The 15,953-nt window shown below is 39.6% G+C and overlaps 1 protein-coding gene across 2 annotated transcripts; it reads left to right on the top strand.

Moving 5' to 3' along the window:
• The first annotated feature begins 12,884 nt into the window (after nucleotides 1–12,884).
• nkx2.4a (NK2 homeobox 4a) lies at nucleotides 12,885–15,164 on the top strand. Of its 2 annotated transcripts, none has more exons than XM_076749002.1 (2): nucleotides 12,885–13,317; nucleotides 13,841–15,164. In XM_076749002.1, the coding sequence occupies exons 1-2, from the start codon at nucleotides 12,948–12,950 to the stop codon at nucleotides 14,500–14,502; spliced, it is 1,032 nt and encodes a 343-aa protein (XP_076605117.1). In that variant the 5' UTR covers nucleotides 12,885–12,947; the 3' UTR covers nucleotides 14,503–15,164. The 2 variants fall into 2 exon arrangements, with proteins under 2 accessions (XP_076605117.1, XP_076605116.1); XM_076749001.1 differs by having other exon boundaries at nucleotides 13,814–15,164.
• Nucleotides 15,165–15,953: the final 789 nt, after the last annotated feature.

Here is a 15,953-nt window from a genome sequence, read left to right as displayed (position 1 = left end):
CTGGGATTGAAGCAATAACCTTCAACTTATTTATCTTCTAAAGCCACACATACAATCTGTGGACCATGTTTTCATCCACACAAAGGCAATGCAGGAGCACAAACAACTCCCCATCAGACCACTGTCCTTTGGGATTTTTTTTTTTTTTATTATTATTATTTTAACATACTCGAAGGGATGAAAATCAACTCAAATGAAATAAAATCACTGTCGCCACAAACCAATCACTGACGCCTGTACTCATCTACATCATCTCTCCCTTCCTTATTTCACTGATCGACACAGAGCAGTATCTCAGCTGAGCCTACTACAAAGGGGAGTATCACAGTCATGGCACATGGCACAAAAACCCCTGTGGTACTGCACAATGAGACACAGAATTCATAACATTAAGATAATTCATATAAATTCAGTACGTAGGAGGGATATGCATTGACCTTTCACATGCTTTCATGTCTTCATATCTTGGCTATTGTTACTCAGCTCACAGCATGTGGAGGTCAGCCTCGACTCAGCCACATAATTGATAATTCAAGCAGCAAGGCCGCTCACTGTCACTAGTAAGAGAAGCCACGTCTCTGTACTAGACTCACTTCACTGGCGACAAATCAAATACAAAAGATATTCTTTTAATTATTTTTCAGCATAGTTTGACACCAGTTTATATTTCTGACATCCTCGGTCCCCCACTGCACCTCCAGGCCCCTCAGATCCTCTCTCCAGTGGCCCCTCTCCAGTCCAATGCCCCATTTAAAATCCCACGCAGTGGACAAGTATTTTCTTTTGTTGCTCAGGTCGTGGAACACTTTATTTTTTAACTGCCAGGTCTTCCACTGTTATTCGCATTTTTATATTCATTCTCAGAGCCAACATTTCCACTTCAGCTTTGCAGTCCTGACGAATGTAAATATGACTGTTTATATTCTAATTCACATCATGTGTTTCTGTGTACTGTGCTTTCTGTATTTTGCACTGTATTTATTGTTACTTTCAATGATCTCAATGCATTTTTAATTTATCTGTACAGCACTTTGGTCAGAGTTTGTTGTATTAAAATGTGCTCTATGAATAAAACTGACTGAATAAATCATCATCATAATATTTTTTATTTTCACAAAAGAAGCCATTCAGTTTGAAATTTGCACTCGGCATAATGTATATAACAGAATAATAGAAGTTACAGGTTATGTATTTACATAAACACACACATATTTATAATACACAAACACAAACACACACACACATTTCTATAGACTGTATATAAATACTGTACGCCAGACTTGCTTTTACTACCACACACATCATTCCACTATATTTATCTGATTGTAGTAGCGACTTGGAAGAATAAAATACAACATACAGAACATGTCATGCATCACAGCACTTGTGTAGAAGTTAGCCTAGTTGCAAGAAACAGCTAAAGCATTACACACTCACTCAGTAATACACTCAATTAACTGAGACAGCAGGCAGCGCATCGTGTGTGCTGGTTAGAAATTTATTGCAGGTCTAAAATGTCACTACCTTTGCACAAGTCCAGTGTTTTAGTTCCCTCTACTAGTTAAATGGTGCTTTTTATAGTGTTGAGTTGTGGTTCTTCTCACCCAACATTATGCCGGGTCAATATGATACCTCAGATATCCACTCATTTGAATGTCAAAAACAAACAACACATGCTCAGGTTTAATACTTCAGATCACAATGAATGATGTGTACAACAGTTCCAATCAATGGCACTATGTTGGAAACACAGATACCTATACAGCGTGTTAGCGTATTATTATTTGTGCAAGTGGCAAGTGTGGCAAATGTGTGAGTGGTTCAAATCTCTGGATGAGCTGCGAACGATGTCTCTGATTAGAGGAGTCTCCTTCCTCTGCAAATGGCACTGAGGCGCTCTTAAGCGAGACACTTCGCCATCAACTGTACAACAGCAGAGCACCGCGTGCCATGCAGTGGACAGGTAGGAGGTCCGAGTCTTTACTCTGTGTGTGTGTGTGTGTGTGTGTGTGTGTGTGTGTGTGTGTGTGTGTGTGTGTGTGCAGCTCCGTTCAGACAACCTGCCACTGATGAATTAATACATAAACAAATATTTTTATTACATGATACATTATGTTCCACTAAACATTTTAGTGTATACGCTTCCATTGAATTCAGAACAGGTAGACCTTGATAACAAATGGTTAAAGACCGTGCAAGCAACTGATGCACATGAGCTCCATTCTGTAAAATAATTTGACCTTTACTAACATTTGTTTTAACTGACAATGTATATATCATACATATATAATATGTAGGTATGATACAATAATACAATATATTATACAATAGAAAAAGAGTGTAAAACAGGAAATACATTAAAGGATAGAGTTTTCAGTTTTCAAGTCTTAAAACAGTAGCCAGCTAACAAAATGAATACTGAAACAAGTTTGCCTGCTGTAATCATTCCGCCTGCTCATGCTGGCCAGCGAGAGATCCTTTCCTATTGCACTTTCAGTGTAAGTGACAGGGGACAAAAGACAACCTTGACAAAAGGGAACCCATCCTTTAATACACATAGTGCATAATATTTACATTTGTTATTTATTCCTCTACTACTGGATCATTTGGAGCTCTGCCGAGTTTGAATTGCATGTCAGAGACACTTAACAAAACAGAACTTGAACGCAGTCTACTTGAGGAAAATGTCCATCAGTATCTTCATTACTGATGGCAGATGGAATATTTTGTTTGGTGAGCATATGCAGACATTCGCATTATCAGTGGTCTTGTGGCATCATTTAAGCACTGTACATTTTACAGCAGACACTTTGACTTGTCACAAGAGGGAAATCATAGGTGTTAATGATAACATTAACGACGGCCATGGCAGTGTGGCAGTGGGTCAGCGTGCACAATACCAGGACCCTGAAGCTGAAGCAGCTAAATAGAGTTCAGCCGTTATTAATTTCATCATATACACCTATGCCTTTCCTCCTGTTACACATCAAGCTGTCAATGAAAGGCCTATTGTGCTGCAACTTTTTCGGGCAACAAAGACAAGAGCTTTGCTGATACAAAGAATCCACTTGAATACAGAAAGACGTTTATATATATTTGCAAATGATGAATATTGATTCTGGTTATATTCCCAAATAAAACTGCATTAATGGATTAAAAGTACACGTTACAATACTATGTCTTCCACATCATGGTTTTTCTTGTGATGCACGAAAACGTTACATTCAGAGCTGCAGGGAGATGATTGATGTGTGTATTTTGAAGAGAGAATTTTCCAGGAGCAGCAGAAAATGTCTTAAAAAGTCTCATGTGCAGTTCTAAATAAGTGAAGCTGCCTGACTTGAAGCCTTTGATAAACCGTGAAATGTAGAACTTCTTGTTTAAACAACTGGTTATGTGTCCCTTAAGTTTACTTCGATATTGCTGCAGTGCATGAAGTGTCATACACTGCAAACATCGATAAATCAAATAAAAGCTGTGTGAGGTGAGCGGTGGCAGACGGCTGAAGGATGCTTTGTGTGTTTTCCCTTTGACTGAGCAGCAGTCGCCCAAGTGGAGGAATCTTTTTCTGGCTCCTGCACACATGGCTGGAGGGAGGAGAGAGGAGGAACAGTCTGCAGCGTTTTAGCACACAATTTCATGATGGTTTCAGAGAAGAGGCCAGCCAAGCATTTCAAGTGGCGGAGCAGCGAGAGGGCAGCATTGTAGAGGAGAGCAGGTAGTGTAATGATCAGGTAGACAAGATGACATCAAGCGTCCTCAGGGATGGCCAGGCACAGAGAGCTGACATGCTTCCAGAGAGAAAGAACCACTGAAACAGGACGAGACAAAACCAACAAACAAGAGAGCCATTAGCCCCAGGCAGGCTTCATATTACTGTACAGCAGCAGAAAGTCACACACTCAGTGCAAAACAGGCAGACCAAGACGCACTGCAGGAAGATGAGAAAACACGTCACTGCTTGTATGTTTATGTTGCCTTTTAGGAATATTGTACTCAGTGCATTGCCAGTGATAGTTGACATTTACATCTCCTTCTTCTGCCCAGATTCTAGGGTCTGGTGGACTTGTGGGAACTGTATGTGTAGTATTATTCATTGCATGACTTTTACACTTGATGTGTAAAAGTCATGCAATGAATAATATAACCCCTTCAAATGCAAATGTGTCCTGCTGGTAAACACGAGAATATGTGAATATGTGAATGTTTAACATAGGTTTGGCCATGACAGTAGTCACAAATTACTCATTTTGGGTTTTTTTTGTAAAAATGAAGAGAATTTGTGTGCTCATAGAAATATTTGAGTGTGTTAATACATGTGCCAGTAGAGTTCACACTGTATGATAATTCTTATATTTTACAGTCTTATATTGACACAAAAATGCCAAACATAGCAGCCTTAAACAGCAAATGATCATGATAATGTCTGCACGATAGCCAGACCGGATGTTGAATGAAATGAATAACAAGTTAGACAATTCCCTCCACGCTGACATCGACTCGAACGTGGGCTCCTTAAAGCTGAATCAAACTGAACGGCACGCATCACTTCTAACATAAATACTGCTTACTATTTTTTAATGTTTTCATATTATTCCTCTCTTGCTTTTCCAAATTCAGGATCTACTCCACGAAAATACACTGTTTACACCAGGTGTGATGACTGACCTTGAGCACATCATTCTCATATAAAATGATATATTTAGCGAGAAAGCATATCATGTCACCTTTTTAAAACACCTTTCCCACTTGTACACTGATAAAATGTTATGCTCGTTATGTAACATGTATGGTTTTGTTTTTAAGGCGAAGAGATAAAGAGATGCACGGGGTGTAACAAATTCAAGAAGCAGCTCGACTGATAGAAATAAATAAAATCTAATTTATGGCACTGATGAGGATTCATAATGTCACCTCATTGTAGTTCATTTTTGTGTGTTATGACATTAAGCCCTCGTAATTTGGTGTAGTTTAGCTGAATTTTTGCTTGATACTTGAACACACTGTTCCCTCTCGCTACATAAACAACTTAAATTTGACCAGTTCTCCACAAAGATCAAAAAAGCCTCTTGTATCTCAGGACAGTGTGCTGCTTGTTGTGTATTTCACTCTGATGTTCAGAGGAAAACACAGTCATCCACTGCAGGACATCAAGAAGACAAAACTTACGTACATTGTTATTATCAGGGCACTGGGAATGACTGACTTTGACTTTTTTTTCTGTTGTAGTTCCTCAAACGGCCACTGAAGAAATACTGAAAGATTTCAGCTGTACATTGATCACAAATTCACATTATTTTTGACCGAGGATTCCTGCTTTCGCTCTGGCTTGCACTGGGCCCATCTGTCAAATGAAACATGTTTTACTTTCTAAATTTGTCTTGGGAACTAAGTGCACTTAGTTTTCATTATGGTATGTCTCCTTGAAAATAACTGCAGGCTGTTAAGTGAAGTTAGCGGAAATGTAAAAAAACTAAATTCCTGTTGCTAACAAAAAAAACAAAACAAAAAAAAAACCTGATTGGAGCAGCGGTCATCTGATGCAAAGGTTGCAGGTTTGTTTCCGTTCTCTTTGACAAAGTCAGCATGGGAAAACCAAAAATGGCCTTGAGCAAAGCACTTCAAAACAAAGTGCCCCACTTTCAGAATGACTTGGTCAACCACGAAATAAGATTTAAGAGCTCCAAATGATTTTCCAGATACAAATAATCCATGTATGAATATTGTTTGGCTTCGGTTTTTGTTGTTTATTTGTTTGTTTTCTTGTTTGTTTTAACAAATCATGAGCAAGAGGGCAAACAGTTGATGACCATGACCACAGTTAAAAAACGATATAAATATTATATGTTATGTATTTTAAGAGATCCATAAAAAATACGGGGATATTACCAGAAAACAGCATTTTTCAAAATAGTTTGTATGAATAAATTTTTTATACACAAGATAGAATCCATTAGAAATTAGGTGGCAGAGATAATTGAGAATTAAGTACACAGATAAACAACTTTTTGAAACAAATATTCTGACACTGCATACTCACACAATACTACAATAAACAGAACAATAGTGAATCTGTGCACACGCGAATAATATGACGTTAAACCGAGTTACAACATATCAGGAATTTGATATATTTTGATCTTTAGAGTTCTGCAAATAAAGCTTCACCCTCGGAGGTTTCAGCTTAACTCACACTCTCCTTCAACGTGGAGCAGCTGAGTGAGACAGCGTTCATTTTCTGGAAAGAAAACGAGCAGAAATGACTATTTTAATCTTTTTACGCCCTGCAGTAAAAATGGGCTTTGACTTTATTTTCTAAATTGCATAGTAAATTGTAGAATAGCGCTTGCATCTGTCAGGATCAATACATTCAGAATTCAAAGTAGTTTTGTGATGTGTTTATGTGGATTCATCTAAATAATGGTAGGCTATCAGGTGGCCTACTGGATAAAAGCATCCCAAAGTGGGGATAAACAGACAGGTAAAAATACCACATTGATATGCAGCTTCTGGTCACATTTCCATTGTTGAGTTGGGAAGCCATTTAAAAAGTTTCCGTCTCCTCACACAGCACTCAAAGCACTTTGAAACTTTTGATTAGGAGATGCATCTCTTCACCGTTACAGTAACACGAAAACAAGCCGAATAAATGAACTCCTGGAATAAATGGACATCAGGAAACACTTGATACAGATTGCAGCTATTTGCATGCATTCCGGTTGTAAAACCACATTTGATTATTATTATTATTATTTCTTGTACCACACATGGTGGTGTGAAACAGCTAAACTCTTTCTACGGCATCAAAACTCAAACTTTCTAGCAAAACAGTGAAGCTGAAATAAAGGAAATGCACAGTATGCATGCAAATTCCAGAAAAAGGCCGGTTTGCCTTGCAATCTGCTTAAAAAGCCGGACAGTATGTATTTTACTGTTATATTTGATACAAACCTTACAGAAAGACGTGGCTGTAACTGTGCACAATACAACACTGATTCAACAAAAACCACTTTATGCTCAATCTGCTTGTCCTATGATACAAATTTAGCTAAAAATCCAAAAACAAAGACACACCATAACAAACCGTACGTCACTGCAGAACACCGTCTGTAAAATCTATTATTCCAAGATACCTCCCAGTGCTTGAACACATATATTCAGTGTTGTAAATGTTGTATATAAATGTAAAAGATTATTTCATGACATGTCATCAAACAGACTTCGTCTCATCACAACAATCGGCTGCCAAGGGCAACCAGACGCTGGGAGAGATTGGCAGGGGCATTTTGCCATATGAGTGACTGGGTAACAAAGCTGGAGTGAGCCGTGGCTGAGTCACAGCCATACTCTCCAACAGCTTTGTTTACCTGCCCTTACTGCTGCCACAATTAATGCAGCAGAGAAGTGGACGAACCAGGTACCCTTGGAACCTTGGTAATCTGCATTGATCTGCTGCTGTGTTTTTTTAATTGTTGTTATAAAAGACAGCAGCTATGCTAAAGTGTTGCCAATGAAAACAATGCAGAGGACAACGGACGGCAATCACAGAACCCAGAGGACCTAAAATTTCAGGAGGCTAAATCTGTTTCAGACCTGTAAAGGTGGAATTTGCTTTTTTGGAATTAGGAGAACAGAGTTTATTTATTTTTATGTGTATATTTAATCGTGTATCTATCTCTTTGGTGCTTGTTTATATTGTCTATAAAGCTGATCTAATCTAATCTGTTTTTAAAACTGACCGTGTTAATGTTTATCAAAGAAACAGGGAGTCACAGTCTGAACACAATACAGGATGGAGCTTTTGAGATGGTTTATATGTCTTCTTGGTTTATGATTAAAATCAAAATGGACACAATGAAATTTGATAAGCGCAATGGCTGCACCTCATACCACAAATGATTTTATTTATCTTTAAAAAAAAAAAAAAAAAAGATACATCATATCTGTCTTGTGATTGCATTAGAGCAGGGACAGCTGATCAGCAAGTGGTCTCAACACTAAAACAAGACAAACTGACACCAACAACCAAGTGAATGATCTGCAGCGCACATCATCAGTTAGTGGCTCCTTTGAAATCGTCTGAAGCTCAAAATATTCAAACATCTCGAACTTTACTTTCCACTCTACCTGCAGTTTACCAGCAGGGAGGGAACTGATGTTTTCAAAGGAATGTGAGATGAGTTATACAATATTTAGTGGCATTTTCTGTGTCAAAAGGAGCATAAAACAGTTTTTCATATTCTATAATCAGCAGTTTTGTGTCATGCTGTTGTACTTCAGTAGTGTCACACACTGACTTTTCTCTGGTGTTTCTTGGCCTTGGTGTGGTGGCTTGAAAACTCAAGTCATGTCTTTTAGGTGACACAAACAGGAATTTCACAAAATGTAACTATTTGACTTTAACTGCTTTACAGTAATTAAAAGGAAAGTGTGTTAAATAGTAAAACTGCAGTAGTTTCCAGTGAAGAAAAAAAAAAAAAAAATCACTTCGCTGCCTACATGCAACATTTCTAGCCTGTTACAGGCTCCCCCTGAGAGTGCAGTTCCCAGTGTCTGATGCTAATCTTAACTGTGACTCAATCAAGTAAATGAACTGCTGCACACTATACAGTGAAACTTAAAGTATAACTTCTACACTCTAATCCTATTATACATTTGAATTCTCCAGTTCCTCATTTTCCCAGCTGTCAGATTATGGTCAGCATCCCACTAAAGCCCATATTCTGTTTTTGGCGCTCTATTAGCATCATTTCGTCCATCAAGCGACATTAATTGTGAATGAATGCAAACTCCTGCAGAAGAATACGGTCTTCAAGAGGCCTGTCACATACTTTCTCCACTTGGGAGGACCTTTAACCTACTTAGCTGAGGAGCCGCACCGTTTCAAGTAGTGCAGCTGAAAGATATGCACCTGCCCGCTTTTTACTCTCACACTGGTCGGCGATTTAAGAGGAGAGAAAGTATTTGATCTAAATGGTACCACACTGACTGCAGGTGTGGAATTTTCTCCACGCGTTTCCACGCAGCCACTGGGCCGGCCACAATACAGATGTGGTTTAACTTTTAAGTTGGGAGTGAAGAAGACAATTAATTTGTCTTGGCATTGCAAATCTGGTGGTGTCAATGTCAGTACTGAAAGTTGGAGTTTTGTTTCTGCTCCACAAAAAAACAAATAGGCGTCATGATATTTCGTGCGTAATAACGCCAAAATAAATAAATAAAATTTAAAAATTTCTAATACCTTGGAAGAAAGCGACAGAACTGCAGACATTTTGCCATCAACTTAAATTTCTATCGTCAGTAAATTGCTTATTATTTATTCAACGTAATTATAAGAAAATTATTTACAATCCTAAAAGAGGCAGCTTACAGCGAAATCACACTTTTTCCGAGCACACCAACTCAAAATATGTATTTACCTATGAGAGTACCTCTTTCTTAGGAACAATACACAAGACGCATCATTTTCTTTAAATGCGTGGCTGATTGCAAGTCTCTGGAAATCTAATAACTACACTTATGTGCCCAAGATACAAAGAAAAACGCGTTCACGGGTCGTGCGTAAATTACGCACGAAAAATGTAACCTCTATTTTGATTTTATGGTTGTAGCACACTGGTATTTATCACTTCATCCTTAACGTGGAACTAAGTTTATCTATTTATTTTCCCATTTTCACTTGACAAAGATCATCCAAACTACACGAGGACAAAACTGAAGAGACGACTGGAGAACTCTGGCCATTTTTGGCATTTATTTAAATTTTACTCGCGTTAAAAGTTAAAAGTAAGATTAGAGATTTAAGAGCTGGAAGACAAAATAAATCCCCGTGTTTTCTGCACTTTGTGTGCGGCCGGTGTGTGGTTGAGGTTGCAGGTCAGGACCCTGGCCCTTCAGCCATCTCTCCACATCTCTCAGGGTATTGAACTAGCAATGACGAGATGGAGAAAAGCAATTCAGCAACCAGCCGCTTTGGTCCATCTGCTGTGCTGTGCTGGGGGGTGGTGGGTCGGCAAGGAGAAATCGGAAAAAGGTTGCATGATATAATGCATGAATACTACATGAATGGGCAGTTATTTGGTTCTAGTAAACAACACGTAAAAAGTCCGATGAACGCTTTCATACCAAATACTTGAAGATTGATTAAAATGTGCTTGCAGGAAGTCCGCACTGTTTACATGGACAGGGCGATCCAATAACTCTTGTCATTAATGCACACAATACCAGATGATTTAGTCACTGTAGTGGTAAGCAAAGGCTGGCATACAGTCCCCTGTGCAATAATGGAATACTTGGTAGCCATTCTTGAACTGCAGACTTTAATTTGTATGTTAGCTGTGAAGTCATTTTGAAAGCCTTGTGTAATATTTTCCAAGTGAAATTATCGAGAAAGTTTGACGATTATTAAATAGTCTACAGAAAGGCAGAGAGCGGGATTTTGAAAGCGTGTGTTTACAGGTCAAAGCAAGACAGTCACAACGCAAACCACCACACCGTTCGCGTGCGTAATTCTGGTAATATAAAATGTATTTTCCTCGCAATGCAGCGGTCAAGGTACCACTTATTCTTCTTGAGGGCGCAAGGGTCAGTGTAGGCTAATTTAAATGAATATGTTATGTGATATTTATCAGCATGCATCACGCACGCTGGCTGTGTCTGCAAACACGCATGCAACAACAAGCTCAATTAAATAACTGCAAAAAGCTGCAAAAAGGTTTGGCAATTAAGACTGCTCTCTTCAAATGTGTCAGATTTATGAACAAACCTTTGCTGGGCCTTCCTCGTAGCTCCTTGGCGCGTCCGTTTGTCCCGCTCTCGGCTGCCTTGACCACATCATATTCACTGGATGTAAAAGTTAACTTGGACTGACAACTATACTAATGTGGACTATAAACTCTCGTAAGCGTTGTATGCAGCTAACCAGCTCCAGATTTTTATGGGATCCTAATGTGGAGGGTCTGTGGACCAGGGTCCTGCTCTCTGACTCAGTAATCCACAAGGTTGAGAGGTTTGTCTCATTTACATAATGTTAGAGGTCTGGGCCGAGGCCTACCTTTCTTTTCGCCCTGAAAAGACACCATGCTGCCGCTGCCAAAAGAGTGGAAAAGGCGCACAGAAGTCTGGAAAAGTAGAGGAATATTTGCAGGTAGGAGATATTACTTTTCTTTAAGAGATGAGTTGATTTTCTTCACATTGATGCTTTGATAGTTATATGATTTTTTTTTTTCTTTTACTGAGAGCATTTGGTTTACCCCTGTTAAACCTCTCCTGTCGAACAGATTTTTAGTTATAGGATTCACGTTTTTTTTTTTCCTACCTCGGTGTCTTTTTGACTTTGGCATACGCACGCATTGTTTTGTTTTCGTCAACAGCAGTAAAGTCCAACCACTTCACATGAGATCCGCGGCGGAGTCCAGGCATCTGAGGGGGAAAGGGGGTAGAAGAAATTCGGGTACTGACATCTGCATAAGAACAATGATTTATTACAACCGGGCTATCAACTTAACCGGAGATTGGTGTTCTTGATATGTCGCTATAATTGATGGCTGACCATGTCACATCTTCAATTGCTCAATTAGGGTAGGCAGCTACTTGTTGCCATGCCATGCTAAATTACATTAGTGCCTTCGTGCAGACGAGTGTTTCCTTCCTCCAATAAAGGAAGATGGTAACACATTCCACGTCTGGAAATTAAGCTCAGCGCAGCACACCTGCTCCTGCTGTTTTCTGCTGGAAGTTGTTGATGGTGATGAAAAACATCAGAACATCATTATTATGATTATAAAACTCCACGAGCAGAATAATGGCTACGCCTCTGCATTATAGCACAGTTATGAGCTATAGGCTCAATGGTGCGTTATAGATCCATAAGGGATGCATGTTAGGCTATAATGGGACGCCATGTTAACGATTTAACTCGTGAGTACAATTTGAAGTCGATCTTCTCTCTTTTGACCTCCTGTTGTGGCTCCCTTCCTCTGATTCTTCCCCTGGCGCCAGTCAGTTTGCTCAGAGATTACAATGTCAGGTCAGGACTGCAAAGCGTCATTAATGCAGGGTGACCACACTCGATGGTTTGAGGCTCACAATGTTGTCTCCAAATTGCATTAAGTCTAATGAAGCAACTGATGTTTTTTTTTTCTTTCTTTTTCTAAGACTTGTTTAAAGTGTGATCTCTCCTAAATTGTTTCCATGAACAGGAGGATTTGGTGTGAGGAAAACTGCATCTGCATGGGCAGATTTGGCAAATCTAATCTATAAATCCTGTGTGCTACATCTCATTGCCTTCCCTGTTCATAAATATGAGGTAGTGATATATACTCACAGGCTGGGTCCCTATTGCCGCTGCCTTTCAGCATTTTGCCATTTTGAGGACTTATTTGGACTTGTCCCTCTCTGGTGGGGCAAAATGATGCTTAAGAAGCATAAATGAGCTGGTCATACAACTTCATTGTGCCTCTTTGATGATACTCGGTGGCCCTTATGTCTGTTCAAAGTGCTCTCAAAGTTTCTAGAAAGAGTGGAATTCCCTACTGACGCAAAATAGTCATATGTGCTCAGATCAGCTGATGTGCAGAACATAATGGGTTATTCTCACCTGTTGTCACAAAGGACAAAATCATAAATATGTGGCGTCGTTTTATTCACGTATACAACTTAATATAAAGCAAAGTGTATTTTCATGAATTATTTCTCTAAAATGTCAATGACTATTGTTTGCTGGTTTAGGAGTTTTGCTCCGCCCCCTGTGTTTGTCGTAAACCTGGCTCCTGGCTCCAATAAACCCGGGCTAAGAGCGCCCTGGGCTCGCCTCCTTCTCCAAGGCGATCAATAGGATCTCAGGCGCACTACAAGCACTCTCTTACGTAGACATCCACCAAGGAGAGAGCCGATACAACAACACGGTTGATCTGCTCAAACACAAAAATCTACCTGCTTTCTGAATCATGTCGTTGAGCCCAAAGCATACAACGCCTTTTTCAGTGACAGATATTTTGAGTCCAATCGAGGAGACCTACAAGAAGTTTAGTGGCATGGACGGCGCAGGGAACCTAACCTCTCCACTGGGAGCCTACCGACAGCCTCAGGTGTCTCAGACCGGCATGCAACAACACTCCATGGGCCATAACGCCACCGTGGCCACCACTTACCACATGCCGCACACCGTCTCCCAGTTCTCCCACAGCGCAATGGGGGGATACTGCAATGGAAGCATTGGCAACATGGGAGACCTCCCGTCGTACCAGGAAAGCATGCGGAATAGTGCAGCAGCAACAGGGTGGTACAGTGCCAACCCTGATCCAAGATACTCCACAAGTAAGTTATTTATTGCATTAATACACACTTTTCTGATTTTATTGCGTATATCCAAGAAATGAAATTGACATTTCAGAAATATAAGGGGAAACGCTCTAGACTGAATATGTGTCGCTTTTCAAATATTTAATTTAATGTAAATAGTGCAGACTATTTCAAGAAATCTTTCATTTAAAAATAGCTATTTATGACGGTTAAACTGAAAAGGAGATCATTCTTTCAAGTCTGGCTCGACTTTTGTTTTTATCTTTGGCATGAGTAAATATTTAAAAGCAAGATCTAAATATTTATTATTATTATTATTATTATTATTATTATTATTATTATTATTATTATTATTATTATTATTTGCATTAATACATGTTTTAAAACTGATGCTTTCTAACTTCATTTATTAACGCATATAACAGCCAATAACAAGAAAGAGTACTTCAGGCGAAACAGTGTTCTCCTCTTCTGTTTATTGAACGCACGTATATGTATGTATATTTTTAAGTTTCTAGATTCATGGGACCTTCCACAGGTATGAACATGACCGGCATGGGGGGTCTCACAGGAATGGCGGACGCCACCAAATCCATGCCAGCTCTCCACGCTGCGCCCAGGAGGAAACGGCGCGTCCTGTTCTCGCAGGCTCAGGTCTACGAGCTTGAGAGGAGGTTTAAGCAGCAGAAATACCTGTCGGCGCCTGAGAGGGAGCACCTGGCCAGCATGATCCACCTGACGCCGACCCAGGTGAAGATCTGGTTTCAGAACCACCGGTACAAGATGAAGCGGCAGGCCAAGGACAAGGCAGCGCAGCAGCTGCAGCAGCAGCAACAGGACGGTAACCTGTGCCAACAGCAGGCGCAGTCCCCGAGGCGCGTAGCCGTGCCAGTTCTTGTGAAGGACGGTAAACCGTGCCAGAACGGCTCAAACACGCCGACGCCAAACCAGCAACAGGTACAACAGAGCCAGCAACAAAGCCAACAACAGAACGGGGCCGGAGTTGTGCTCGCATCCACGACCAGCAGCCTCACCCAGCATCAAAGCCAGCAGCAGGTGAACGCGTTGGACCTGGAGGAGATGTCGCCCAGCCCCCCCTCACTGCACAGCCAGCTCAACATGGCCCAGATAGACACATCTGCTGTAGATTACACCAGTAACATGGTCAGCTCAAACCTCCTCTACGGCAGGACGTGGTAGGACTTAATACAGTACTGTCACTTTCCACTACTTTTTCTATTTGATCCTGCGGATGAGCCCAAGCAAAAGCGCTATATATATATATATATATATATATATATATATATATGGCTGAAAATGGGGGCCCTTTGGTGTTGGAGAGGACAAGGCGCACTGAGGCGCACCAGCTGATCAGGGCACATTTTCTTGACATCTCTGAGAGGGGAGTCTATTTTTGAACATTACAGAAATGGCTGCCCTTGAAAGCAATTATGTCGTTTCTGGACCTTTTGTAATCCATATTTTGGACCTTCCTCATGATGTTTAAAACGTAGTCTATGTTGTTGAAACAAAAAGGAATGCTGCTTCACTTGAGTGCGGACTGGGGGAAAGGTGGAATCAGGTCTGAAGTACACTAAGCCACCACTCCTTATTTGCGGTGGTAACCTGGTATTTTATCATATTAATATTGTAAACTAATGTATTCATTTAGACTTATTAAATAAAGTAGGGACTTGTATATTTGGCTAACACACAAGAATGCGTTTAACTGTATAATAATCGTTATTGCGTCCACTTTTATGTTTTCTTTATTCTTTTGTAAGTTAAAAAGGAACAAATGCGTGATGGCTGCTGTATATGTTTCAAAACCAAGTGAACGTTAACAATAAATAACTTGAAGTGTGAGAGCTATTCCTGAAGAAGTAATTTTTTAAAAGGGATCTGTTTTTGGAGTACATTTTCATTATGCTGTGATTGAGACCAAATTGAGCTGGAAAGCAAGGTCGATGAGGGAGCCAGCATTGTTCAGGTGACATTTTGGAGGGCTGCCTTTCAAGGAGGATGTCTGCAAGACTCCAACACCGGGAAATCACCCTTTTAAAATCACCAACACTTTCCAGCAGGTTTAATATTGACATTAATTTATGGATTCATATATTAATGTCATTCTTTAAAAAAAAAACAAAAAACAACATGCTGATCTTGATGTGTTTAATAGGCCCAGACCTCCGTTTTGCCGCAGTAATTGGTCAATTTTATTATGAATGCGAGCTTCCATAAAATACACAATGACTACCAATTATTGTGAGAATGAATATATTATACAAAAGAATGGAGAGCATGCCTCGCAATTTTAGTATACTGCATTAAAGTTAATTACACTCAAATTAGGATTTATTATTATTATTATTATTATTATTATTATTATTATTATTATTATTATTATTATTATACTACACAGGCCTCAGTAGCTTTATACATTTATCAATGTAAAGGTTTTTAACATTGCTTTAAAATCAAACTCAAATATTAAAATATGTTTCTTATTTTAACTTAAAACTTGAATCTTAGATTATTTAAGACCCTTATTCAAATTTCCGGCTTGTTACTTATTGCTGATTTTGAGCATATGTGTAGCTGGATGGGAGTTTTTGAGGGGCAGTAGTATTTAGGATTAGTGCACTGTTGGT

Source organism: Chaetodon auriga, chromosome 14, assembly GCF_051107435.1.
Source record: "Chaetodon auriga isolate fChaAug3 chromosome 14, fChaAug3.hap1, whole genome shotgun sequence".
Lineage (NCBI taxonomy): Eukaryota > Metazoa > Chordata > Actinopteri > Chaetodontiformes > Chaetodontidae > Chaetodon > Chaetodon auriga.
This window is presented reverse-complemented; position numbering and strand designations above follow the sequence as displayed.

What these genes read in the sequence shown, in the direction of transcription:
- nkx2.4a (XM_076749001.1), top strand. Translation starts at nt 12,948, where the DNA reads ATGTCGTTGAGCCCAAAGCATACAACGCCTTTTTCAGTGACAGATATT. An exon ending in TGATCCAAGATACTCCACAA is followed by an intron (nt 13,318 to 13,813) that starts GTAAGTTATTTA and finishes TATATTTTTAAG; the next exon opens with TTTCTAGATTCATGGGACCT.